Here is a 27,500-nt window from a genome sequence, read left to right as displayed (position 1 = left end):
AAATCCTTTCTTCGTGGCGACTGAAAAACAGCCTGACACTTTCCCTTTAGGAATATAAAAGTAGGTTATCAATTTCCTTTTTAAACTTTTTCTGATCGAACTCCTTAACGTATCCTGTCTAGATGTAAAATAATGTACGAAGCGGAAAAAAACATTCATCAGTCTTTCGAAGATCTAAAGATCGAAACTGGCCCATACTTATGCAAGCGTTTTAGAAATGGCGCTCATGGACTCGAATATTATTCAAAAAAATAATAGAAAATGCTACAGCCGACGGAGTAAAATGGTTATTTATCATGGTAAATGCAATAGTAAATAGAGTAGCAAAGATACCCAGCCAGATGATGAAGGTGTCATCTGCAAATTTGGCTATCCCACTAGTTAATCCTACATCAATGTCATTAATTGAACTCAAACACTAAAGGGAGCCAAGGACAGAACCAAAGTGCAGTGCTGCTGACTGAATATATTCTTCTTTATATTCTGCCCCGAAACTTCAGTAACTAGGTAATGATGATGTATTTCTCACCGCAGATATGATATCATTAGCATTAAGTTACGACTGTTATTCCTACTGCTTCTACCACTTAGTTGCTGCTGCTATTACTTAGAGATAAATATCAAAGAATCCTTTGACCACCACTGCTTATTTATCATATCTTGAGAAAAATAGCCTCTTTGAGTACAATATTCATGAAATTCCTCCGACAATCAGTACTGGCGCTGATTCTGCTGGTAGAGTCATAAAAACCAAAAGCTGATCTTGCCGCCGCTGCTGCTTCTTATCGCATGAGAAAGCAGACTGTTCGATGAAGAATTTCAATAAATTCGCTGGACATCCTGACCAACTGACATCAGTCGTCAACCCATCAGCCATTTAAGGGAAGACGAATCCTCGCTTTCACATTTCAGCGAAATCTGTCATATTTCCCCTCCTTCGTCAATATCCTCCAGAGATCAGCTAGTTCGCCCCTCTCTGTCTTTATTGGATTTCTCTTCAGGGTTTGTGATTTTATCATTAGGTATAAAAGGCCATGATAGAATCTATCTGCTCCCTTTGTTTATTGATGTTTTTTATCCGCTCTCTTCTTCTTTCATTTCGGTGCCCTCAGCCTCGAAGTGAGTGACTTTGCAAAGACGCCGAATGAACGAACGCCCCGGGAACATTTATTCAATCTAGATCCAAGAGGGAGAGGGAAAAGGCTTCTGGTCCTTCATCAAAGGCAGACAAGAAAGAATTGGAAGTGAATAAGAGTTGCTACCCAACAGCTAATGATTCTTCCCGGTGCTTGGTAATAGTGGAGATCAAACTCGTTTGGTTTTTTGCGATATTTTGTCAGGAACTTCGAAATCTATATCTTTTGAAAATATAGATTCCGTCTTAGGGAAGACATTCGTAATAAAAAGTAGAGAGTTCGAGTTTAGGTTTACGAAGGAGGTAGTTGCGAAATGCTAGAGAAATGATGCGGAGATCTCATTTAATGGTATCTCGTCATAAAGCTTGATGAGTCGCCTGTCATAAGAACCTTCTGAAATGTTTTTTCCAAGTTCCCAGGAGGAATCAGAACAGGTAGGAGGAACTGAGGTCAAAAGAATGTGGGGCGGGGGCAGAAATGTTCTGAAAACCATTTGTCGGGAAGTTATCTAAGATATTGAAGCAGGTCAATTTATCCCATAAGCAGGAAATTTTGAAGAGGATTCAGGATTGAATCAGTGCATAGAAGCGTTAAAAAAAAAAACGCTTACAGAAGAATTAGAGTGTGAGCTCACAACTGCACTTAGTCTCTGGAAGACCAATCTGAAAGTCAATCGTTACAGGGAGAGGAGGAGGAGGAACCTTGTGCAGCAGAGGAAGTGGAGATGCACTTGAAGGGGAAAGGGGCATAAACCCTTCGGGACAGTGAATCTGTGAGATTTTAGATTTCTTCGTCGTTCAAGAAAATCCTCTCGTTTTCTGCAGCGCTCAATATTGAATCCTTTTAAACGTAAAGGCTATTAAAGTGGCATGGGATGGTCCTGATGCGACGACTGTCCTTTAAATGAGATATCCTAAGGGTAAAAGGAGCTAGACAAGAAAAGGACGAAGCAAATAAGTGACCTTGACTAAAATGATGTTTCCATTTCTTTTCTTTTCACTGAACAAAGAGAGGGAGAATAAAAAAAAAGGTCCTAAACACGAAATCGCTTATAAGCTTTAGTGTTATTGATTTTATGGCGTAAGTTCTACAAGTGAAGCAATTGGAGAATTTTCATTTGTCCACCAGTAATAAACATTCGCAGTTGCCATCTCTTTCCCATATTTCAAATCGCATTGTCTTCCAATAGTTTTGTGGCTTTAGTAAAATGGTTCCCCTCATTTGAGTGTTTTTAAGAATTCATTAACGAACTTCGTCTCTTAGGTGATTAACCAGTGACTATTAATATTATTCCAGTGGTTGTCAATATTTATTTTTTCCAGCTGAGGCAGACCACTTGTTTTATTTTTTATTTTTTTAGGCCATGTTTATTAAAACGACCCCTAGCCCCCACCCCCCACCGAAAAAAACAAAAACAGAAAATAAAGCTTTTTTTTCTTGTCTGCCTTTTTTTTCAGGGTGATAGACTTTTTACGATGGTCAATTCATTATAACTCCAACAAAAAATATTTTTATTTGTCAGGGGGAGCCTGTTTTTCTCGCTGAATTTTTGTGGGCACAGATTTTTGCTTCTTTTGTGTTCGTCAAAAAATAAAATATTTTCCAGATAGAACAGAATACATTCCGATTAAAAATAATAAAATTTAAACGGAGGAGCAACGAGTTCTTATTGATGAGTTACAAATGTTGTTCTTTCTGTAACTTCATAATTTCACACACGCATATATATATATATATATATATATATATATATATATATATATATATATATATATATGTATGTATGTATGTATGTGTGTGTGTGTATATATATATATATAATTCAGAAGATGAACCCTATTCATATGGAAGAAGCCCACAGGGGCCAATTATATAAGTATATGTTGTTGTTTAGTTATAGGTATATACTATATAAGGAAAGTTATATATATATATATATATATATATATATATATATATACGTATATATATATATATATATATATATATATATATATATTGTGGGCGGCCCAACGTGGGTTTGAGTGATACGCGACTGTCTTATAGTTTCCTTTATTACAATCGGTCACTGAAAAAATGAACAAACAAATATTCACAGTGGTGACAATTTTGCCATTTTAGTTAAATGAAAACTCCTTAACACTAGGACAGGTAAATCCCTTAACTCACATTAGAATCAGTTTCTCAGTGATCACAATGGTTAAAATAACAATAATTGCACATAGAATCTTTAAGAAATATACCTAGGCATTACCATGCACTTCGAGGAACCAAAAATGTCATGAACGATCTCTTAACAAAATAATACTCTTACTTACCAAATCGTTTGCTTTCCCACCGTAAGGACCGTCCGTCTTAATCCCCTCGTGGTCCACTGCCTACATTCCTGAAGGGGAACGGCATCGTAATTTGTGCACATGACCCCTAACGACACTTGTTAAATGAGACCTATATTGTTTCCATCATATTCACTTCTCTATTAGGACACTTGTTAAACGAGCCTATATTTCCATCATATTCACTTCTCTATTTAGCTATCAACTGTTATTCATCAGCAACAACCCTCTCTTAGCTCTTAGTTTATAGAATCTCAGTACACTGCAATGCTTACCTCCTAAATCGCTTAATTTCCTCAAGGCCATGCACATCCGTCTGCTTCTAGGTTTAAAACACAAAGCGAGCTTCCCTCCCACGCACTTGACCAGGCGGCGGGAAACCGAGCCGATGGTTCCTTTTTCTTGCTCGTCATGAAGGGAGAGAGGAAATAGGGAAAGCGTCCAAAATCACCCTTAGTGCCCACAAAAGGGAACTTGTTCACTCGTAAATAAATTTTTTTTTCCTTTTTTTTTTTTATGGGACAAGAGTATACGCTTATGTCTTATATCGAGTGGCCCAAAATTCAATTACCAAACTTTTCTTTACCACAAAAACAGCTGTTTTTCATCGCGCAGCGGACATATTGTTAACAGTCGCGCAGAGAAGATGCCCAAACTTTCCCGCGTCGACACCCGCCCCCTTTGAAACCTCTTGACCGCAAGAGGGTTCAACACCTATTGCCTAGCATTGTCCACTAGGTCCTGCTCTTCCTCCAGAATTAAAACAAGTTTCGACAGTGGTCTATCATAATCCTTGCCCTCCCTTCTGACAGTCACCGTCCTAACCAGTCCATCTTTCCCTGCTTTAGTCTGTACTACTCGAGCCAGTGGCCAATGGCAGCGTGCTACACTTTCATTGACCATAAGGACTATGTCTCCCACCCTGACGTTTCGTCGTTCCTTGAACCACTTCTGTCGCTGTTGTAACCCCGACAGGTATTCGCGTTTCCAATCCAACGTGCCCAGAACTGCTCAGCCATGTGCTGCACTTGCTTCCATCTCTGCTTCGAGTAGCTACCTGTTGCAACATGGCGCCCTGCGGGTGACTCTCCCATGTTTAAAAGCTTGCTTTGGTTTGTGAGATGGAGCTGGGTCTCTACTGTCTGAGGTGACAATGGTAAGGGGCCTACTATTAACTGTTGCTTCCACCTCACAAAAGAGTGTACACAATCCCTCATAATCCAATTGCTGTGTCCCCAAGACTACATCCAGGACCCTCCTCACATTACCTATCAATCGTTCCCATGCTCCTCCAAAATGTGAGGCGCCCGGGGGATTGAAAACAAATTCCACCCCACACTGGAGCAACTCATTTCGAACCTTGTTTTCTCTCCCAAGAACTCATAACTGGAGTCTAGAACCTTCCGTGATCCCACAAAATTAGTGCCGCAGTCGCATCTAATCGTCCTAACATGTCCACGACGAGCCAAAAACCTTCTGAAGGCACTAATGAATGAGTCTGATGTGAGATTTGACGCTACTTCCAAGTGTATGGCCCTCATGTTCAAGCAGGTGAATATAACTCCCCAGTGCTTTATCTGCGCTCTGCCCCTTTTCACGAAGAATGGTCCAAAAAGGTCCACCCCGGTGCGATAGAAGGGTGGTTTCCCTGACTCCACGCGATCAGGTGGTAGATCGGCCATTTGCTGTTCAATTACCCTTCCATGTACCCTGCGACACTTTATGCAGTCCCTAGCACGCGCCTCACCGCTGCATTGCCCTTAACCACCCAAAAATTTCTCCCTCATTAGACCCAGAAACATACATTATGCCCATATGGTTGGAACGCTCGTGATAATACTGGATAACTATGTCAGTCAAGTGGCCCTTATATGGCAGAATAATTGGATTCCTTTCGCTCTGGGCAATATTCGCCAGTGATAACCTCCCTCCAACGCACAATAGCCCATTTCTCAGGATTGGTTTCAATTTTCTTAAGGAGCTGGAAACCCTGATGGTGCTGCCCTTCTCAAGACTTGCTATTTCTACCTCATAAGTCATTCGCTGTGCTACCTGCACAACCACAGTCTCTGCCAAGCTCATAACTTGTGTAGACAAATGCATGTTTAGTCGCTAAGCTGCTGCCTATGTTTGCACATTAAATACCTGGTAAACAATATGACCCAACCTACGGCTCTGAGTAGCCGGATCCACTTTGAGTAGTGGTGGATGATTTTATGCCACCCTGTCTGCCTACAATCCAACCCAACCCTGAAGCTAATTGTTTGGCAGACTTGCGCCCTTTTGGGACCTATCTCACGCCTAACTTCTAGTCCCTCCACACTGTTGGACATGTGGGCTGGCTCTGCTGGCCAAAAACACTCCTCCTTCAGCAAAAAACCCGGCCCTGTTCTCCACCTTTCAGACTGCTTGGAGCGTGATGCATCATCTGCCGGGTTCCATTCAGAGTTAACGTACCTCCACTCATTCTGATCACTTCCTTCCCTTATCATAGAGACTCTGTTCGCTATAATGTTTGGTACCGAGCTTGATCATTCCGAATATAACGCAAGACCGTTGTTGAATCTGTCCAATAATAGACCTCGTCCACCTTGAAATCTATCATGGCCAGAATTGTGGTTCCAAGTCTTACGGCTAGTACAGCTGCACTAAGCTCTAGGCGGGGTACTGAAACGTCCTTCAAGGGCGCTACCCTTGCCTTTCCCATAATGAATCTACAGGATACATTTCCCCACCGATCTGTGACCCGCAAGTATGCCACTACTCCTAAAGCCATGATGCTCGCATCCCGAGAACAGATGCAGCTGTATTAGGGTAGCTGACTCCCACCCAATAACCTTTAGGCATCTTGGCACACTTATCCCTCTGGTCTGATTCAACTTGTTCACCCACACCCTGATGCGGTCAGTGGTGTTGGAGTCCAATCCCCTGTCCCAGCCTATCTTCAATCTACACAAGTCCTGCACAATTATCCGTCCCTCAATTAAAACTGGTGCCAATATGCCAAGGGGGTCGTAAATCGAGGCTATGGCTGACAACAAGCTGCGTTTAGTCCTTGGAACTGAAACCAGATCTGCCTGGACACCCAATTCATCAGTGGCCAAGTCCCACTGTACTCCAATGCCTTTGTCTTATTTGGCCCTGATCCATCTATGAACCCTGAAATGCCCTTACCGTACCACTCCCTTGGGATGGATGACAAAACCTCCACGCATGAACTACTGAACTTCGTCAATGTAAATCCCCCTTTTTCGCAAAGCTCCTTAACCTCTAACAAATTACTTAACAAGGCATCTTGACGATCCTCGGCTCTCAAACAGTCGTCTACATAGAAATTGTTAGCAACGGTGTCCCGTGCTCCCTTGGAGAACCCATTCCCAAAATCGCTTGCTGTCTGTTTCAGCACAAAATTCGCAATGCTGGGTGACGAACAGGCCCCAAACAGATGTACAGCCATTCTAAACTCGGTTGGCTCCTCATTAAAACTATTTTCCCACCAAAAGAACCTGAGGTAGTCCCGCTGAGTTCTGGTACCCGTACCTGGTAAAACATTGTATTTATAATCCCTGAATAGGCAAACAGACCTCCCTAAACTTAACCAACACACCCAGCAAAGAGTTCATCATATCGGGCCCTCCCGCAATATTAGGTCATTCAACGACGTGCCCTCCACCCTGCTCGCACAGTCAAATACAACACGGACCTTGTCTGGCTTGTCTGGATGTTGCACACCAAAATGAGGGATATACCATACATTTTCCTGGCTGGGCGAGGTCACTCGCTCAGCATATCCTCTCTGTAGCATCTCGGTCATGAAGGCACTGTATTGCTTAGCGTAGGTACCATCCTTCATTAGCTCTTACGAAGACTGTGCATACGGAGCAATGCAATGTCTCTTGTTTCTGGCAAGGGTCCAAGATTGTCGCGCAGAGGCAGTGGCACCTCATAACCCCCAACCCCTCTACAGTTCTAACCCCCCTTTGAATTAGATCTAGCTATTTCTATCTTCTGCAGACATTTCCCTTTGGGAGATGCCATGTCCTGGAAGTCTCTATTATAATCTTCCACCAGCATGCGGTCCAACTCAAAAGCCTGCTAGTTACTTGGATCTATGATGTGCTCTTGACACCTCACTACTTGTCCTTTGCCCCACAGACTGGCCCAGCCCAATAATGCGTATGGGCATGTGGCTCATGGAGGTGGGTTGAGTTAATGACTTCCCTCGGCTCAAGTAAGTGAGGAACATTGTTCCCAATTAACAAACCCACTTCGGCATCCACACTGGGATATCTATTTCTTGCAGATGTGGCCAGCGTTCCAGATCTCCGCCCTGATCATCACACTCATCGATAGGTATGCGGGAGGTGCTCAACACTGGGGGGAGTGTAATGCAATTCTTACCCTCATAGTCTAATACTGACAATCCTGAGACTAGGCTACATGCAATTTCCCCTGTTCCATTGATGGTTTCAACATTCACCTTTACGTCTTGCCTTCTCAGTGAACCTAATGTCTTCATTTAATGCCTCTGAACAAAAAGCATGTAGAACTCCCATTGTCCAAAAAGGCCCTCGTCACGAACCCCCTCCCTTCCTTCCTTTGACCTAACCCTTATGGGCACAACTGACATCCCTGTGCCAGCACTACCCCCTTAACTGCTCTGAACATAGCAATTTTGTCAAGAACGTACCTTCCCCCTGAACCACTAAGGCCCTATTTGCGCTCTCTGGTTCACCACTTCGCTTCCTGGTGTCGGTGGCAACAGAGTTGGATGGTTTTTGTTACACACATTGCACCTTTTCCTGTACCTGCAATACTGGGGACATATGACCATTTTCTCAAACAACTAAAACAAAAAGCCTCCAATTCCTTAATGGTGTTTAGTTTGTCCTATGTCCCATTTTAGCTATTTGGTCGCATTCATCTATTATATGTGGTTCTTTACAGTGCCAACATGAAAGTGGAGCCTCCCCAATTTTGTTACATGAAACTTTCCTTGCACTCGTTAAACCCTGTGATTTGCTTGGTGCTGAACCCTCTCCTAACCAGGGGTGGCCCCCTTTTTACCACTCTCGAACAGGTGGCGTCCAAACAAGGGAGGTTTTTTAAGACCCTAGCCTCCCCTTCAATGAAACTAACTAAATCATCAAACTGTATGGTCTGCTTCTTCTCACTAATTATCTTGTCGCAACTCTACACCATCGGTCCCGCACACTAGATGGGAATTTGCTCAGGGATCAACCTCATTGTTTTTGGGTTCTGCAATTCGGCGACACCATAAGGGACGCACGAAATTGCATTTCTGCAGGGTTTTTAGCATCACCGCATACTCATCAAAGTCCTCTGCATTATTCTCCCCCATGTCCTTCATTCGATTACCTTATCCACGTATGCGGTGGCTATTTGCTCAAGGTTGCCGTATCGCTCCTCCAGCAATTTTCTTGCCTGCCTATAGCCCTCTGAAGCATCTAAGTGGAGGCAAGCTGCCACTATCTCATTTGGCCTACCTGTTGTGTATAAATCTAGATACCTCAGCCTTTCCTTATCATTTGTCAGCTGGCTGCTAAATATGTCGTCGAATGAGCGGATGAACCTAAAGTACTTTGTATAATCTCCATCAAAACTTAGCCATATCCTGCTTGGGCATCAAGCCTTTGAGGCTGCAAGAGATTAATGTCTGCAAGATTCCTTATTACTTAAGTCCCCTTGGTTATTGCCCACCTGAGCTAACTTCAAGCGCTACTGCACCTAAGCCCATGGTTGTTCACTCCTCGTCCATGTCAGGTCGATGTGTTCCCTTATCCTAGTGACGGAGCTATTTCTCTATTATTTTCGTCAAATGTTGTAAAACCTCTCTGCCACCACCTCAGCTATCTCTGCCTCCAACCTAAGCTTCTCCCTCTCTGTCTTAAGGTTCTCCTCTCGCTCTATGGCTTGCAGCTCTTCCAACTTCTGTAATTTTGCTTCCAACCTGGCTCTAGAAGCAGCTGCCAACACACGCCTACTCCCAGTAGAACTCACGCTTGACTGTTTAGAGCCCCCTGAAGCAACAGATTGCCTACCATAACTGAGCGCTATCCCCCACATTTAAATGTTCCTCCTCCCTCTGGGATTGGCCCAATGTCCTCTCTTGCCTCTTGGTCCTGATTGATCTCACTGTTCTGCCTGACCTCGAGTTCCTTCAAAAATTCCTGAACACTCCTGCCTTCCTTCTCTAGTGACTCGCTCAGACGCTGATACAATGCAGATTTGTTCCCCCCATTGGGAGGCTTCTAGCTCTCAAACCCTCCCTCAATTGCACAAAACTTTAAGGGTCTCCATTTTCCTGGATTCAGCTCTGGCCACTACCTATGAACTAACGAAATTCCTAGTCAAACTGTAGCTGACCTAACCAAGGAGTTGCCAAAACCCGCACCACTCCGTGAAGACAACTACCAGTACCTTACTCAGTTGCGACGTCACAAAGATCCTTCAAGTCTAGGGAGCAACCCTGAATGCAACAATGTCTCGTGTCCCAGCCTTATTTACTTAAGCCTTACTGCAAGCGGCAAACAGACTGTGGGAAATCATCCTATGAACCTGAATTAATACACCATGAGGCTTAAACATGATGCACTGCTCTCCCGACTCGAGCACGCCTGCCCCTCTAATTGCTATTAACCCTGTACCGTGGTTCATCAGGGTCCCTAGCTGGGACACCACAATCTACCAAATTTCGTTACCAACCCACAACACGATCTTGAGCCCCTCAGATTTGCCAACCAGCCCTTGCCCTGGAAACTCACCCAGATGTAGTTTGCATGCCCCACAAAATACGCGCGCCCCCACCCCCCCTGAAGAAATGGCACAAATACGGGCACCATCACAACCTATAGCTATATATATATATTATATTATATATATATATATATATATATATATATATATTTTTTTTTTTTTTTTAAAGATAAGATTGTAAGAACCCTAGTTAATACACCCAAATACACACACAAACCACTGCCCAGCAATCAACAATTCCCACATTTAAATGACCCAATGTTTCACGCATGGTTACCAATGTGCAAGATATCTGCTGAATAAAATTCTCCAAACCAAAATTAATTGCCCAACCTGAATAGTTCTCCAAACAAATTATTTACCCAACTTGAATATTATCCAAAAACAACATTAGTTGCTCTACTTAACCAGTCCTCTTACGACGCCAGTAGAATAATAAATTTGAGCAGCCATCAGAATCTTAAACTTAACTGTTAAATATTAATGACGTACGCCAAATTCGTTAAGATTCGCTCATGAACATTTTATTTTAATCCCTTCGTTGCAGAACCACCATATGCCTGATAAAACTTGACTCATGTGACACCTTTAACAATCGCGCTCAAACTTTCCGGCGGTACACAACGTTAAACACGAACTCTTAGCATTCGTTGCGGAACCACCATGGCTCCCTGACAAATAATTGCATTGGTGACGGCACTACCACTAAATACGCCTAACAATGCCTTAAAGAAATGGATCCAACAATAGCTTCTTATTTGTGTAGACTTAGCCTAGCTTTCCTCACACTCCTGGTCTTCTTTGGGCGCAGCGTGGTAGCGGGACGTCCTTTGAAACCAGCCTCATTTCCTCGTCTTCTCCGCACAGCTTCGCCAGAGGGGTGGTAGCCGATTTGTGACTGTGGGCGGCCCAACGTGGGTTTGAGTGATACGCGACTGTCTTATAGTTTCCTTTATTACAATCGGTCACTGAAAAAATGAACAAACAAATATTCACAGTGGTGACAATTTTGCCATTTTAGTTAAATGAAAACTCCTTAACACTAGGACAGGTAAATCCCTTAACTCACATAGAATCAGTTTCTCAGTGATCACAATGGTTAAAATAACAATAATTGCACATAGAAATCTTTAAGAAATATACCTAGGGCATTACATGCACTTCGAGGAACCAAAAATGTCATGAACGATCTCTTAACAAAATAATACTCTTATTACCAAATCGTTTGCTTTCCCACCGTAAGGACCGTCCGTCTTAATCCCCTCGTGGTCCACTGCCTACATTCCTGAAGGGGAACGGCATCGTAATTTGTGCACATGACCCCTAACGACACTTTGGACACTTGTTAAACGAGCCTATATTTCCATCATATTCACTCTATTTGGACACTTGTAAACGAGCCTATATTCCATATTATTCACTTCTCTATTTAGCTATCAACTGTTATTCATCAGCAACAACCCTCTCTTAGCTCTTAGTTTATAGAAAATCTCAGTACACTGCAATGCTTACCTCCTAATCGCTTAATTCCTCAAGGCCATGCACATCCGTCTGCTTCTAGGTTTAAAAAACACAAAAGCGAGCTTCCCTCCCACGCACTTGACCAGCGGCGGCGGGAAACCGAGCGATGGTTCCTTTTTCTTGCTCGTCATGAAGGAAGAGAGAGGAAATAGGGAAAGCGTCCAAAATCACCCTTAGTGCCCACAAAAGGGAACTTGTTCACTCGTAAATAAATTTTTTTTTTTCCTTTTTTTTTTTTATGGGACAAGAGTATACGCTTATGTCTTATATCGAGTGGCCCAAAATTCAATTACCAAACTTTTCTTTACCACAAAAACAGCTGTTTTCATCGCGCAGCGGACATATTGTTAACAGTCGCGCAGAGAAGATTGCCCAAACTTTCCCGCGTCGACAATATATATATATATATGATATATATATATATATATATATCTATATAATATCTATATATATATATATATATATATATATATATATATCCTTCCGACCATTAACCCTACTCTAAGGGGTCGGTTGCCTGATGTGCCTTTCTTTCAAACATCAGGCATGGTTTATTATTTGACATGCCCTTGCTGTCATCAACCGCAGTTATTGGCGGGTGGGCCTCGCCTTTGAATAAAAAGTCCACCTCCAAGGGAGCAGTTTCCACAGTTATTTAGTCGCTTTTACGACACGCAGGACCTATTTATATATATATATATATATATATATATATATATATATATATATATATATATATATATATATATATATATGCAGGGTTTAGAAATTTCAACTGAATTTATTCAAACAAACTTGTGAGGGATTTTTTTTTACATGACTTGCAGACCCCTTTTCTTCAAAGGACTCAGAGAGAGAGAGAGAGAGAGAGAGAGAGACGAGAGAGAGGAGAGAGAGAGAGGGCGGGGGTGTTGGGGAGGGGGTTAAGGGGCGTTCACAAACGCCCTGGAAAGGCAGGAAGGAAGGAAGTTTAGTATGCAAAAGGCCAGTGACGCGGACTCTGCAAAATAGAAGCCGAGAATTTCCCTCGTGACATTCCACACGTGGCTGAGCTCGCCGGGCTCTTTAGAATCCGTGAATGGGCGCCATTTCCCCGCCCGCCCTCCTCGTCGTCCGTGAATGTATTCAGAGATATCAGGGATGCTTCTGCCCCGGGTTTCAGTAAATATCGTATTCCATGGCGGTTTTCAAATGGCATTTGAGCGGGCCCTTCCCTTCTTCATCACCCGTCACCCTGGCTCTCCCCGTGTCACCCAATTTTTCGCGGTGGACCCGTGCCACCAGAGGCTTGAAAAGCCCGGTGGGCGAGGCGGGTGGGTGGGGGAGGGGGCCGTTGGTTAACGTTCCCGGACGAAACAAAAGACCAGAAGCATTCACTAGACCCGGTCTCCGTTACGAAATTGGGACTCCGATGAATTTGTCCCCGGGGAAGACATCTTCGGTATCAATAGGCTGAACTGCTCTTTAGCTCTTGGAGAAATGGAAAAAGAATCTTTTCAAGTAGTTAATGCTGCAATTCCCAAGCAGAGGTCCCAGGGTTCCTCATTCCATCATCAGGGGTTCCGCAAGAAGTCTTGAAATAAATATGTATTGCAAATGATGCTGATCAGAAATTACACAGCTCGAATAACAATGTTATATATTATATGATAATTAAGATATATATATATATATATATATATATATATATATATATATATATATATATATATATATATATATATATATATATATATATATATATATATATATATATATATATATATATATATATATATATATATATATATATATATATCCTGTAGATAAAGGTTCCCTAGGATATGAACATTTGTTTCAGGTATTCCTTGCAGGCATAAAGGTTGGGAATCATTGAGTTAATGCATCGTTTTTATTTTCTAGTAATGGTTCCAAAATATGGAAACGCCTTATGAATAGGTGAATGTGGCGAGATTTTTTCCTGTTTAATTAGATTCAGGTAGACAGTTCAGTATATGTTCTTCAAAGGTACTGTCACGTTTTTATGGTTTAAGTTACTAACAAGCAGAGATCTAGGAGATGTATGTAAATTAGATGTCCTTCTAGGTAATGGGGAGAGGCTGGTTTTATTCAAAACAGAAATTATTGTTTTTTTCTTCATTTTAACCAGTTTTATGCAAAATTTCATGAATATCATATACATAAGTCTGAAGTAATATTTTGAAAAAAAATTACAGCATTATTTTCTTACCTCCTTTCAGGCTATGTTATGCACACACTATATTTCCTGTCGATGACAAAGGCTGTTTGATACTAGGCAAAGAAATCACTCAATCAGTCAATCAATGAAATTACTTCAAGATTAAATAAAGTAAAGTATGAATGGTTTCCAACCAAGGCTGTTGAAAAATTTAAAATTGAAAGAGACCATTTTCTCGCCAGCCATCGAGGCATTTGGCGCCAGAAAGCATCACTTGGAACATTTTCCGATATTGCAAATGGCGCCCTTTTAGGTGGGCAGGTTTTAAAGGGCTTTTGGTCTAATCTCGTCCGATGGAAGTTGAGGGAAGTTTGAGGAATAAAAGTACGTGAGTAGACGATGTTATAATGACGTGGTTACAGTTGATAGAAGAAAGTGAGACCGGCTTGTTTTTGACTGGATTGTTCAAGGAATTTCGTAGAAAAATTGGATAAAGATGCAGTCATTTTTTAAATCACTGGCATATTTTCCAGTAGAAGAGATGTCCAGGCTGGATCATTCGTATAACATTCTTTAGCATTATTGCAATAAAGTTCTGCTCTAGTCAGTTTGGTATATGGTCGTTTGCCTCTTATTTTTATTGGTCTCTCACTAGATAACTCGTATTCAAGTATATATAAATATATATGTGTGTATATATATATATATATATATATATATATATAATATATATATATATATATATATATATATACACAATACGTGTGTATATAAATATATATTATATACACACACAAACATATATATATATATATATATATATATATATATATATATATATATATATATATATATATATATATATATATATATATATATATATATATATATATATATATATATATATATATATATATATACATATATATATATATATATATATATATATATATATATATATACATATATACATATATATATATATATATATATATATATATATATATATATATATATATATATATATAATCAGGCAGAGGATCTCTTATTTTTAATCCCTTCCAAATAATGTATGTATGAGATTTCGTAGATTGCACCAATCACTAGAGTTTAAATGCTTATAAATGTTATTATAGGTAACGTAGTTTGATTGGAATTCACAGTTAAATCATAAGTTACCAACGGAAATTGCAGATATATATGTACCACTGTTGAAACTAGTTTCTCTCTCTCTCTCTCTCTCTCTCTCTCTCTCTCTCTCTCTCTCTCTCTTCTCCTCCCTCGGATATCCTTTCTCATAACAGGAGTAAAAAGAGAGAGAGAGAGAAGAGACAGAGAGAGAGAGCCAAGAAGTTTCAGAATTTGTAATTTATATATATATATATATATATATATATATATATATATATATATATATATATATATATCCATATATATATATATATCTTACAAGTGTGTAATGTTAGTGAATTACATATCATGTCTAAGCTTGGAGACAGACTGAGCTGTAGGGGCAGCTGTCTTGAGTGAAGGAATTTGTTTCGTAAGCATTTTAATCGAGAGACTGCTCGTCTTGTTGCCAAGACAGCTTGGGGTGTGTCAAGCATGTACATTCGTTTGTACGGATGATACAAGTCTAATCGACCAGGGCATTAGCGAAAGTCACATTCCTTTTGGTGAGAAGGAAGAGGTCACTTTGGTACACACCAGGTGTCGGGAAAGAAAACCCCATCTAAAAGGTATGGCACATATATTGTAAGACTTAGAAAACCGTTACCTTTGAAAAGAGAGAGAAGTGTGAAATACATTCTTTTACTTAAATTACTTTGAAAAGAGTGATGCATGAAGTGTATCTTTTATCCATTATTATCTTTATTACAGATGGGTTCTATTCCATGGTATTAGAGACGGGATTCTCTAACCTGACCAATACAATGAAAAGATTGACATTCTGGGTCTGGGAGTGAATTCTTAGTCAGGAGGGTAGAATGATAACTTACTAGTTTTCTTTGTGGGCAGATTTAGGTTTTTGTCACTATGACTTGTTAATCATTTTGTTCTATTTTATATTCATCTGCTTTGGGTAATAAATGGTATATTTTTGTACTTATGTGATCTTAATAGCCTAATGACATGTTTGCAGACAGAGGGCACCATTGACAACAGGTAAGGGTTTCCAATTTGTGTAGTTTTAATAAAAGGGTGGTTAAAGTGGTGGCAGGCGGTTTAAGAGGCTTTTTATATATTTTATAAGCTGTAGGTACGCTAACGAAGAGATTGGTGACTAGTTAGACATGTTTTTTTGGTAGGAAAAGGGGTTATAATCATGTCACAGGCAACTCGGGGCTCTTTTTGCTGATTCAATGGGTTGGGCATTGAGAAGCTGTACGTCTCTCTGGCTAAGTCAGTGTCGGCCATCTTGTGATTCTTGAATACCAGTGTTTTAAAACATGAATGGGAAAAGTTTAATTTTCTATGTATTAAAGTGTTTCACAAATGCAGTAAACAGGTCACGCATATTTGCAGTGCGTATACGAATTCAGTATCCAGTCATATGGAGATGTGGGTGTATTTTCAAGATTTCTTTCTTATTTTCTCCTTTTTATCTTTTATTTTTTTTTTACTTTTTTGTTTTTTGTTGTTTATATTCCATTTGCTTGTTTGTTGCGAATTTACTTGAGCGGAGTTTTTTGTTGCGAGTCATGCCCTGAGAGAGAGAGAGAGAGAGAGAGAGAGAGAGAGAGAGAGAGAGAGAGGCGAGAGTTGGTGTCGCCGGGTTGGATCGCTTAGTAAACATTTGCATTTTTTTTCTCTTTCTATCCCTTTGCTATTTTTTTTTTTTTTTTGCTTTTGTGGGATGATATACTGGGCATGGGGCGCGTTTGCCTTTTGTTATCCATTATTGGGGGAAAATTTGTATTAATTTTTCTGGATTGGGTTTTGTGTATATAAATACATTGATGTTATTGAGATCAGGGAATCTTATAGAACAAAAGAGCTTTCAGAAAGAGAGAGAGATGGTGGATACTAAGAGTACAACAACACTAATAAATCACGTAACGAACGTGAATGCGGGCGTGAGTCCTTTCAGAGGGATGGTAGATGGCGTTCTATCACAACCTGTCCAAATTTTCATTGAAAGGGTGAATAATTATTTACCTGGAAAGAATATAACAGATGATATAGAGGCATTTAGAGAGGCGAAAGCTTTGCTAGATTTCAATAGGGGAGATCTCTCCCATCATTAAAGGAGTTTCCAATTTACAAAATGTCGTACCTGGACGGATTTGTAAGCATTTTTGAAAACAGCTTATGGCTCAAAGGAACACGGAGATATGGTGAGGGACCTTCGGGGTCTTTATAAACTATGGAAGGGCACTAATAGCCTCGTAGAACATAGTTCAAAACTTTTTGACACAGTGGCGGATTGGGTAGGAAAATTGAAAACATCTAAATGGGTTACAGGGAGTAATGTCTCTCTTGAGAACATTCATAAACTGATCTATTTTTCCCTCCCTGCTCTTGCACGATGTACCGGATGCGATAGTGAATAGCTTAGATGAAAAGATTAAACCTACTTCAGACGAAGAATTACTTTATGCCCAAATTGAGAAACATGTCTAAATGTCCTACTGTAGATAGCACAATTTTTAATGGGACAGGCCCGAGGGATAGAGTGCAAAGAGACAAAGAATTTTCTCCTCCCGGTCTGTGTGCAAAAGTTGAATATAACGAAAGATCAATCGATCAAAAGCAACAGCAGTTGCGCTGTTTCAACTGCGATAAACCAGGGCATCCAAAGAAATTGTGTAGGGTTAAATATTGTGGAATGTGTAAGCGTACCGATCATTATTGGCAGTCTTGTCAGTCTCAGATACGGAGAGATGCGAGGCCTACACCTCAAGGTTCTGGTAATTATAATGTGAACACTTCCCAGGCAGGTCAAACCAGAGAGCAAAGGGATCGGCAAAATGTTAGTGAATTACATATCATGTCTTGCTTGGAGACAGACGGAGCTGTAGGGGCAGCTTTCTTGAGTGAAGGAATTTGTTACATAAGCTTTTTAATCGAGAGACTGCTTGTCTTGTCGCCAAGACAGCTTTGGGTGTGTCGAGCATGTACATTCATTTGTACGGATGATACAGGTCCAATCGACCAGGGCACTTGCGAAAGTCACATTCCTTTTGGTGAGAAGAAAGAGGTCAGTTTGGTACACGCCAGGTGTCGGGAAAGAAAACCCCATCTAAAAGGTATGGCCCACATTTTGTAAGACTTAGAAAACCGTTACCTTTGAAAAGAGAGAGAAGTGTGAAATACATTCTTTTACTTAAATTACTTTGAAAAGAGTGATGCATGAAGTGTATCTTTTATCCATTATTATCTTTATTACAGATGGGTTCTATTCCATGGTATTAGAGACGGGATTCTCTAACCTGACTAATACAATGAAAAGATTGACATTCTGGGTCTGGGAGTGAATTCTTAGTCAGGAGGGTAGAACGATAACTTACTAGTTTTCTTTGTGGGCAGATTTAGGTTTTGTCACTATGACTGTAATCCCATTGTCTGTTTATTTTATATTCATCTGCTTTGGGTAATAAATTATATTTCTGTACTTACGTGATCTTAATCGCCTAATGACATGTTTGCAGACAGAGGGCACCATTGACAACAGGTAAGGGTTTCCAATTTGTGTAGTTTTAATAAAAGGTTGGTTAGATATATATATATATATATGATATATATATATATATATATATATATATATATTTATATATATATATATATATTTATATGTATGTGTGTGTGTGTGTTTGCGCGCGTGTGTGTGTATGTGTGTGTAAATATAGAGAAAGCCTCACGAAGAGATAGACTGCTCTGCGGATATATTTTACATTTTACTCTGAAATGCAGCATTTCCACGTTCGTGTCAACCCTATCAAACACGCTTTTGTACTTATCACGTGAGTTCAAAGCGTCACTAAAACTGGTTGGTATCGGACTAGATTAATTCGAACTGACATCCGTTTTGTAAGAGCTTAATGTAAATTTGAGCCAGTCTATTGACGTATCCTAATGACTCGACTGGTCTCAGTCCGTTTAGCTTTAGCGTCGCCTTTGGCTCAAGCGTTCCTGAAGAGATAATTCGGTATCTGATGAAATTATTATAATTCCACTTTTCTTCATTATCGTGAAATTTGTCTGGTTTGTTACTAGAGCAGTATTGTTGTACTGTAATTTTTTTCATTTGTATGATTAAATATATTTCCATTATTGTCATTTTGGGAACTCGTGGAATATCTATACGTATGACGAAATATTGCCGTCAGAGATTTGAAAATGTTTTATTATAAGAAAAGAAAATAGTGGGACCCTTCAGCCATTTATAAATTTGCCTGCTCTATTCTTTCACAAGACTAGTTTCAGCTTTTCATTGTCTACTATATAAACACTTAATAGGTATTCTAGTTGATAGGTTAATTAATTAGTTAGAGTGTTTACAGTAGATAAATTTTAAAAATTGTCATCTTGGTGAGTGATATAGGTAGTCTTGGTAAGAGCCATGAACAAGAAAATGCGGACAACAAAGTATATCTAACCTTTAAAATTACTTGTGAAATATACATGACTTGTAAAATTACTTTTTAATGGGCCAGGTTCACTAGCAATAATAATAACCTTCATCGATACAAGTGAATGACATTCCTAAAAGCGTCTCATATATTTTATAAATGAAAACAAAAGGTACTAAACGCTAGGTATTTCTCTGTGTGTCTGCATTTTGTTAAATTGTTTCCTACTATTCCTTTCTGTATTCAATTCTCCTTCTTTCCTACGCAGCTGTTGCTCGTGCGACAAATTCCAAGGACAAGACGTCTTCTGTAACGATTTCGAAAATGGAATCAGATTACATGAGGAAATAGAGAGTTGCACCAATTTATCTAAAAGGGAGGGACTTGGTTCTCTTAAAATTGCATTTTCTAAATTTCCCAAGAGAGGGCGGTTTCGGGATTTTCTCTCGCCCAAAAATGATCCTCGTACAAGATATTTTCTGCCAGTGTATTTTTGCTGATTCTCATCATTTTCGGGCTCTCATTTCTACAAGAACTCACTGGATTTCTCACGTCATTATGAACATTCGAAAACAATAAGAAAATGAAGCAGTAGACGTATTTGGCAACAAAATCGAAAAACAAATGATGTAAACACAAATCAGTAGACGTATTCGGCAACAAAATCGAAAAGCAAATGATGAAAACACCACGCAGTAGACGTATTTGGCAACAAAATCGAAAGCAAATGATGAAAACACAAAGCAGTAGACATATTTGGCAACAATATCGAAAAATAAATGATGAAAACACAAAGCAGTAGACGTATTTGGCAACAAAATCGAAAGCAAAGCGAATGATGAAAACACAAAGCAGTAGACGTATTTGGCAACAAAATCGAAAAACAAATGATGAAAACACAAAGCAGTAGACATATTTGGCAACAAAATCGAAAAACAAATGATGAAAAACAAAGCGGAAGACGTATTTGACAACAAAATCAAAAAACAAATGATGAAAACAGAAAGCAGTAGACGTATTTGGCAACAAAATCGAAAAACAAATGATGAAAACACAAAGCAGTAGACGTATTTGGCAATAAAATCGAAAAACAAATGATGAATACACAAAGCAGTAGACGTATTTGGCAACAAAATCGAAAAACAAATGATGAAAAAACAAAGCAGTAGACGTATTTGGCAACAAAATCGAAAAACAAATGATGAAAACACAAAGCAGTAGACGTATTTGGCAACAAAATCGAAAAATAAATGATGAAAAAACAAAGCAGTAGACGTATTTGGCAACAAAATCGAAAAACAAATGATGAAAAAACAACGCAGTAGACGTATTTGGCAACAAAATAGAAAAACAAATGATAAGAAAATAAAGCAGTAGACGTATTTGGCAACAAAATCGAAAAACAAATGATGTAAAAACAAAGCAGCAGACGTATTTGGCAACAAAATCGAAAAACAAATGATAAGAAAATAAAGCTGTAGACGTATTTGGCAACAAAATTATCTTTTGTTTTCTCTCGCTGTCTTCTTATTTTCTACAAGGGTTTTCGCCTTCTGAAATACCTAAACCAATTAATTTCCTATCGTAATGTATCACGAATATTATAAGTCATTGGAAATGTTCCAAACGAAACGAAATGAATAAAAGATGGAAGTACACAGATCCAAAAGCAAAGTAGGAATATTTTTCGGTTTCCTTGGACTTGTTCCCTCTTTAGCTCCTCATTTCTTTACCTAAGCCGGCGACTTGAAAGCCATGATCTGGAGAGATTCATTATTCACTCCTGAATTTCCGAAAGAATTCGAAAATCTTTGAGTCACGAAACCCTTTTTTTCTGGGAGGGTTTTTTTTTTTTTTTTGAGGGGGGGCCGGTTTGAGGGTTAAAGGAGAGACAGAAGGTTTTCCTAAGAAGAATATATATATATATATATATATATATATATATATATATATATATATATATATATATATATATATATATATATATATATATATATGTGTGTGTGTGTGTGTGTGGTGTGTGTGTGTGTGTGTGTCTGTATAAGAAAGTTGGAATTTAAGAAAGAGACGAAATGTGAATGAATACAGAGATTGCCGAAGAAAGGAGCGAAGCGTGGTAAAAGAAACTTAATTTAATAGAAATGTTTTCCGTATTTCTTAATCGAAATGGAAAAGGAAAATTAAATTGTGACGTCAAAGTTGACTTGGGAATAAATCTGGCTAAATATATCGAAACAAAATGGTAAAGCTCAGATAAAAGGTGCCCCGAGCAATATTGACGAAAAGAGTTACGAACCATAGAGTATAATTTGAATAAGAACAGCAGTCATTGTAAGTTCATGAACAAAAAGAAACCGAAAAAATGTACACGAATATAATAGATAAAATGGATGAATACGGCATTCATAATTTGTGACAAAACCGCAAAATATCGCGCAAGGAACAAAGTACAGAGTTCTAGCCCAGATGAATTGAGACAAGAAATAATAATAATGAGCAAACTTGAACTGCAGAAGTTCTTGCAAGTTGAGGCGCCACCTCTTAATCTTGGTTCCACTTCTATTTTTTTCTTCTGTTTTATTTTCGGTTTCTCTTGCAATCGGCCTCCATTCTCCGAAAAATAAACTTTTATAATAATTACAACAAAGTATGCAGATACTGAATGTCTTACAATCTAGGGTCAAAAGATGATAATCAAAATCTGGTATCTCATTGTCTATCTATCTATAATCTACCGTATCTTTGCTGTTAATTATTTGAATAGAATTTTAGTATCGAAAAAAAAAAGTATATTGATGATAGTCATCCAATTTTTTTTATTTAGGGCCAACTTTTAAGCATAGGCCATTACTTAAAGAGATTTTTGCTTCAAAAACTCTTACGGCAAAAGGTAAGCATTCATTTGTTTCGTTTCAAATATTTTTTTCGGTTCACTGCATTGAGAAGAAATAATTATAAGAAGAAATAATTCGCTTGTAAGTAGCAGAAGATTATTAATACATTTTCAAAACTAAGAATATTTCTTCTTGTCTTCGAGTTGTCTGGAAATTTCCAGCATCTTCCTGTAAATGTAAATGTACATGATTTATGAATTTGAGATATTTTGCCGCCACTGAAGATCGGCAGTAATTTGTTTCATGTTATGTTATGTTGTCTCTTCTGAGGAACAGTTTCATTAAATATGTATTATGTAATCTGTTTAATGATAGGTTTGCCAAAGTTAATGTTAATCGACCTCCATCGATTTTACAGTGTGATCTTTATATTTTCTTGAACCAACTATAAACGTAGGCGTGTTCATCGATCGTTTCCATCGTTTATTTAAAAGTAAAATTGTGTATTCTGTCTTATCAAGAAGTATACACAAGTTTATGGTTCGTATCCTTCCTTGTGAGTTCTGTTCTGCCAAACAGTATGTATAAAAGAAGCTTCGAGAATTGATACCAAACCAGATATTTTCAGATATGTATCTTATTTTCTTTTTACAGCCGCTTACTTTTTATCGTTAAGAAATAAGGTAAATTTAGAAAAAACTAAATTCTTAAAACTTGTGATTTCCTGTTTATATATCTCGGAAGAACGGTGTATTAATTTGATGTCTGTTTACTTTCTGAAAAATATTTTAGTTGCAACGTAAAATAGGCAAACTTACTGTATCACACAACTATAATTGCATCCTGAAATTTTGGACAAAAATTGTAAGGTTGTAGGTGAACATTGGAAAATATAAAAAATATGACTAGGAGGAAATCAAAACCTTACCGCTGTATAAAACCAGCTTGAGATAATCCCCTCTCTCCTTAAATCATCAGTTTGTGAAGTCATTTCGAACAAATGAAAAACAAACTTCGTGGAATTGGAACACAAAAGCTTCTGCCTTCTGGGAGAACCCCGCCATTGCAACGTTAACAAAATAAGAAGAAAGCCCGACGAAATATAATGATAATAGTATCCTCTCTCCCTTTGTTATGGAAATGGCCACCGAGGGAAACGATGAAATGGCCCCTAAAATTCTATGGCAGGGATGCGGGGGAGAAAACGATCACCCCAAGATAAGATCTCTGGGGAGGGAAATACTATTATACCCGAGGTGAATCTTTTTGCTGATGTTTCTGTGCCTAAGAGCATTACTCAAGCGCAAGGTGTCTCCGTCTTAATATCACTGCGACATTATAGCTGTTTTGGTATTGTGACCTAACTGCGACATTTAAATTCTATTTGGTCTGTGTCAAAGTACTATACATATTACGCATATACCTATTACGAGGCGTAATTTGAGGGCAAACTGTTAACATACGTAAAATCTGCTTCCAACTTTTGTATGAATTTATATAATAGATAATATATATATATATATATATAGAATATATATATAGATATATTATATAAATATGATATATATTATAGAATATATATTAGATATATATATAGATAATAAATATATATATATATATATATGATATATAGATATATATATATATATATATACTATAGTATATATATATACTATATATATATATATATATATATATATATATATATATATATATATAATATATATATATATATACTATATAAATATATGTATATATATATATATATTTATATATATATATATATATTATAATTAGTTTATCTATATATATATATATATATATATATATATATATATATATATATAGTATGTATGTAAATTTGTATATATATAGATAATATATAGATATATAGATATATATATATATAATATATAGATATATATATATATAAATATATATGTATATATATAGATATATATATATATATATATAATATACATATATATAATTATAATATATACATATATATTTGTATATACAGTTTCAGAGAAGATATTGGGACGGACAAAGTTACAACTTTCTTACTAATGTGTGAGTTTCGCCAGGGACATTAAAAATATAAGAACATAGAACAGAAGACGTTACAGAGACTGTTGACATCAAATATGAACTGGAGTAAGTGATTTAAGTATTGGAGAGAGAGAGAGAGAGAGAGAGAGAGAGAGAGAGAGAGAGAGAGAGAGAGAGTGCGTCACACAACACAAAAGTATGGGAATGGATAGAATTGGCATTATTTATGCCATATAAAAAATGCAAATGTAGAACTCCGTGCCATTTGTTTCGTAATCCAGAAGGCCTTGCTCAAAGCTACCCATTATGTTTTGATGATAACGCTTTATATTTAATGTATTTTAGGTAATGTTGAATTAGTTGGTGTGTCTGACAATCTGTGTAGTATTAGGAAGGGAGGAGAGATTCCAAATCACATTTTCATTGTTTGTTTCAGCCCTTGCATTTAGAACTGTGCAAAATGTCCAAGAGTTTATTTTATTTATTTTTTATTTCATTAATATTTTTTATTTGAAAGACGTTAATAGCTGGGATTTTCGAAATGTTTACTTCTTCCGTGTTAGGTACTTTACAAACTCACAGTTACATAAGGAATACGTATATTTGTTTTAGAAAGAGACCGTTTTCTAGGATCTATTTAGCTTAAACTCTTAAAAATAGGATCAAAATAAGTTTTCAAATATTCTTATCAAAGTTTCAAAACTAAATACATATATAATTTAGAAGAACTGTAATATGTCTTATTTTCATGACATTATGGATATTAGGACTCGAATTGCAACGATTTCTTCATTCTGTGCCTGTTGAATTATTACTTCTATTTCTTATTTAGGACACTTAACTTCATTGTGTTTATTATTTATCGACTCATTTTAATTATAAATTATGAGTTTAATACAAGTACTGCTGATTTCAGTTTATTAAACGATTTTCAGCATTCAGGAGGATAGCACTAAATTTGGATGTCTGCACTACCAAAAGTGACTTTCCAGTACCTGGAAATCTGTACCTTTCCCAGGTACCTGGGACAGTTCTGTGAGTCATTGAAAAACAACTACTATTTGAAGACGAAGTATTTTCCGTGTGGGTTAATCGTGTCACTGACAGCTCAGAAAGCAAATCGTTTCGTCACTTCGTTGTCATTCCTTAGGAGCAACCTGAACGCCAGAGTTAGGGATGTCATTGACTGAATTGCCGTAAGTCAGTGACCTCAGCGTGTTGTTGTGAGACGCCTGCTGCTGCCCTTTGTAACTCTGGCTCACTTCGGAGGCGTCGAGACCGTCCGCCTTGGAGGGCGAGCGACAGCAGAGGCCTTTGAGCGTCTTTCGGTATTCCGGGTTGATGAGGAAGTACACGGTGAAGTTGGAGACGTTCCCAATCATCTGGATCAGGTTGCTAATGACTCCGAAGGTGAGGACCTCGTCCTCCCGATCGGGCGGCAGTAGGCCGTGGTTAAGGAACACCAAGTAGTAGACGGCGACTGGCGTGTTGTAGATGTAGAAGAAGGCAGTCACCCAGAACAGCAAGACAACCAGCTTCCGTTCTTTGTCTCGCCTCGAAGGGGGGACTCCGTTGGCAAAGCCGTCCCTTATGCTTCGGAGGTGCTTCAGTCTGAGGGCGATTTTAATGTTAAAGATCGTCATGAAACCTGCTGGCACCAGGCGGGAGAATATTTCCCTGATCCAAAAGTAGGCCTTATACCAGCCCTCTTCTATATTCCTGTAGCCATCCAGAGGCATCCAACCATCGTCAACTGGGCAAACTAATCCGACGAACATCGTCGGGGCGTAGAGGACAACGACAAACGTGATGGTGAAGATGACACGTCCTCTGAATTTCTCGTAGCGCAGGCTCTTGGGGTACCTCTCGTGGCAGCACACGGCTAGATACCTGTCGTAGGCAAACCACACCATGAGGTAGAAGCTGACGATCTGCGAACCGATGCTGAGAGACCAACCAAACATGGAGTAGTACTTGGCCAAGACGAACCCTGAGGGCGTGTGCCCGCTGTTGGCCATGCACACGGGCGTCGTCAAAACGCACAGGCATATATCAACAACAGCCAATGTACGCAGCCACCTACAAAGACAGAATATCAGAAAACTTCCTTTAACCAACGGCTTATTTGGAACAGAATTCACGAAACAGTGGTATGATGGACAGTCTGTGAATTATGGAGAACATACTATGATAGATAGTATACATCAGCAAGCAATCTTCATCTAAACTTATTTGATGATTGACTAACTTCACAATGTTTCTGCGTTTTCTAGTACCATTGGTTGTAACTAATGAGGTTCCTACAATAACAAATGGATTTTTATACCAGATCACTCAGGTATATGCGGTCTGCTTTTCTCTCTCAATCTTCATTTCTTACAAATTGATCATCATTTTCCTTCTCCCATTTTACCCCTAACTTCTATTTCTTCTTTCATTTCTTCTTATTTGTTTAATGATCATTATCAATTTTATAATTCCAGAGAATCTAATTTCACTTACTATATTTCACTCCGGTGACTAACAGCGCGCTCGCTAACCCACCACTGACAAGGAATGAACCTCACCTGTAAATCTTGTTCATCATCCGAGGTCTCGTCAGGACGATCAGATTGACGACGTTCGAAATGATGCCGAGGACAATCAGGACGGGAAAGACCACTTCAAAAACCACTGAGTAGATTTCGTGCAGCTCCTCGTGTTTGCAGATCTTCTGACACTCGGAGCTGGCGTTGACAGAGCCCATCCTGCACTCTGGGGAAAAAAAGGAAGAAGAAAGTCTAGGATTTCACTGCTCAGGGATATATTGCTTCACTACTAACATTAAGCACACTACGGAATAAGTGAGAAGGCATGGCAGAAGTAATAGAAGTAATATCATTATTCACGATGGGAAATCTTGACTACAACCACTCTGAGCATTAAGAAATAGATGATGAGTGAAAAAAAGCGTCATCCTGCTCTCTGGGAAAAAAGGAAGAAGAAAGTCTAGGATTAAGTCGTTTACGGAGGTCAGTGATAAGAGACGAAACAATGAATATCGTTGTTCACGATGGCAAATCTTGACTACAAACATTCTGTACACTGAGAAA

General features: G+C 38.5%; 1 protein-coding gene and 1 long non-coding RNA gene across 5 annotated transcripts in view; one reads left to right on the top strand and one right to left on the bottom strand.

Moving 5' to 3' along the window:
* LOC135223510 (uncharacterized) overlaps positions 1 to 27,500 on the top strand; it is a 757,812-nt gene that overhangs the window by 212,207 nt on the left and 518,105 nt on the right. The gene's annotated exons all lie outside the window — the stretch shown is intronic.
* Positions 24,991 to 27,500, bottom strand: part of LOC135223485 (putative G-protein coupled receptor F59B2.13) — a 23,119-nt gene continuing 20,609 nt past the window's right edge. For all 3 annotated transcript variants that reach the window (XM_064261941.1, XM_064261926.1, XM_064261932.1), the window contains 2 exons: positions 26,976 to 27,162; positions 24,991 to 26,487 (listed from right to left, as the gene is read on the bottom strand). In XM_064261941.1, the coding sequence (XP_064118011.1) occupies positions 25,548 to 26,487; positions 26,976 to 27,154 (1,119 nt within the window). In that variant the 5' untranslated portion in view covers positions 27,155 to 27,162 and the 3' untranslated portion in view covers positions 24,991 to 25,547. The remainder of the gene's footprint in view (positions 26,488 to 26,975; positions 27,163 to 27,500) is intronic.

The sequence above is a fragment of the Macrobrachium nipponense genome, chromosome 20 (genome assembly GCF_015104395.2).
Source record: "Macrobrachium nipponense isolate FS-2020 chromosome 20, ASM1510439v2, whole genome shotgun sequence".
In the NCBI taxonomy this organism is placed as follows: domain Eukaryota; kingdom Metazoa; phylum Arthropoda; class Malacostraca; order Decapoda; family Palaemonidae; genus Macrobrachium; species Macrobrachium nipponense.
The sequence above is the reverse complement of the archived record's forward strand: the minus strand, read 5'-3'. Positions and strand labels throughout refer to the sequence as shown.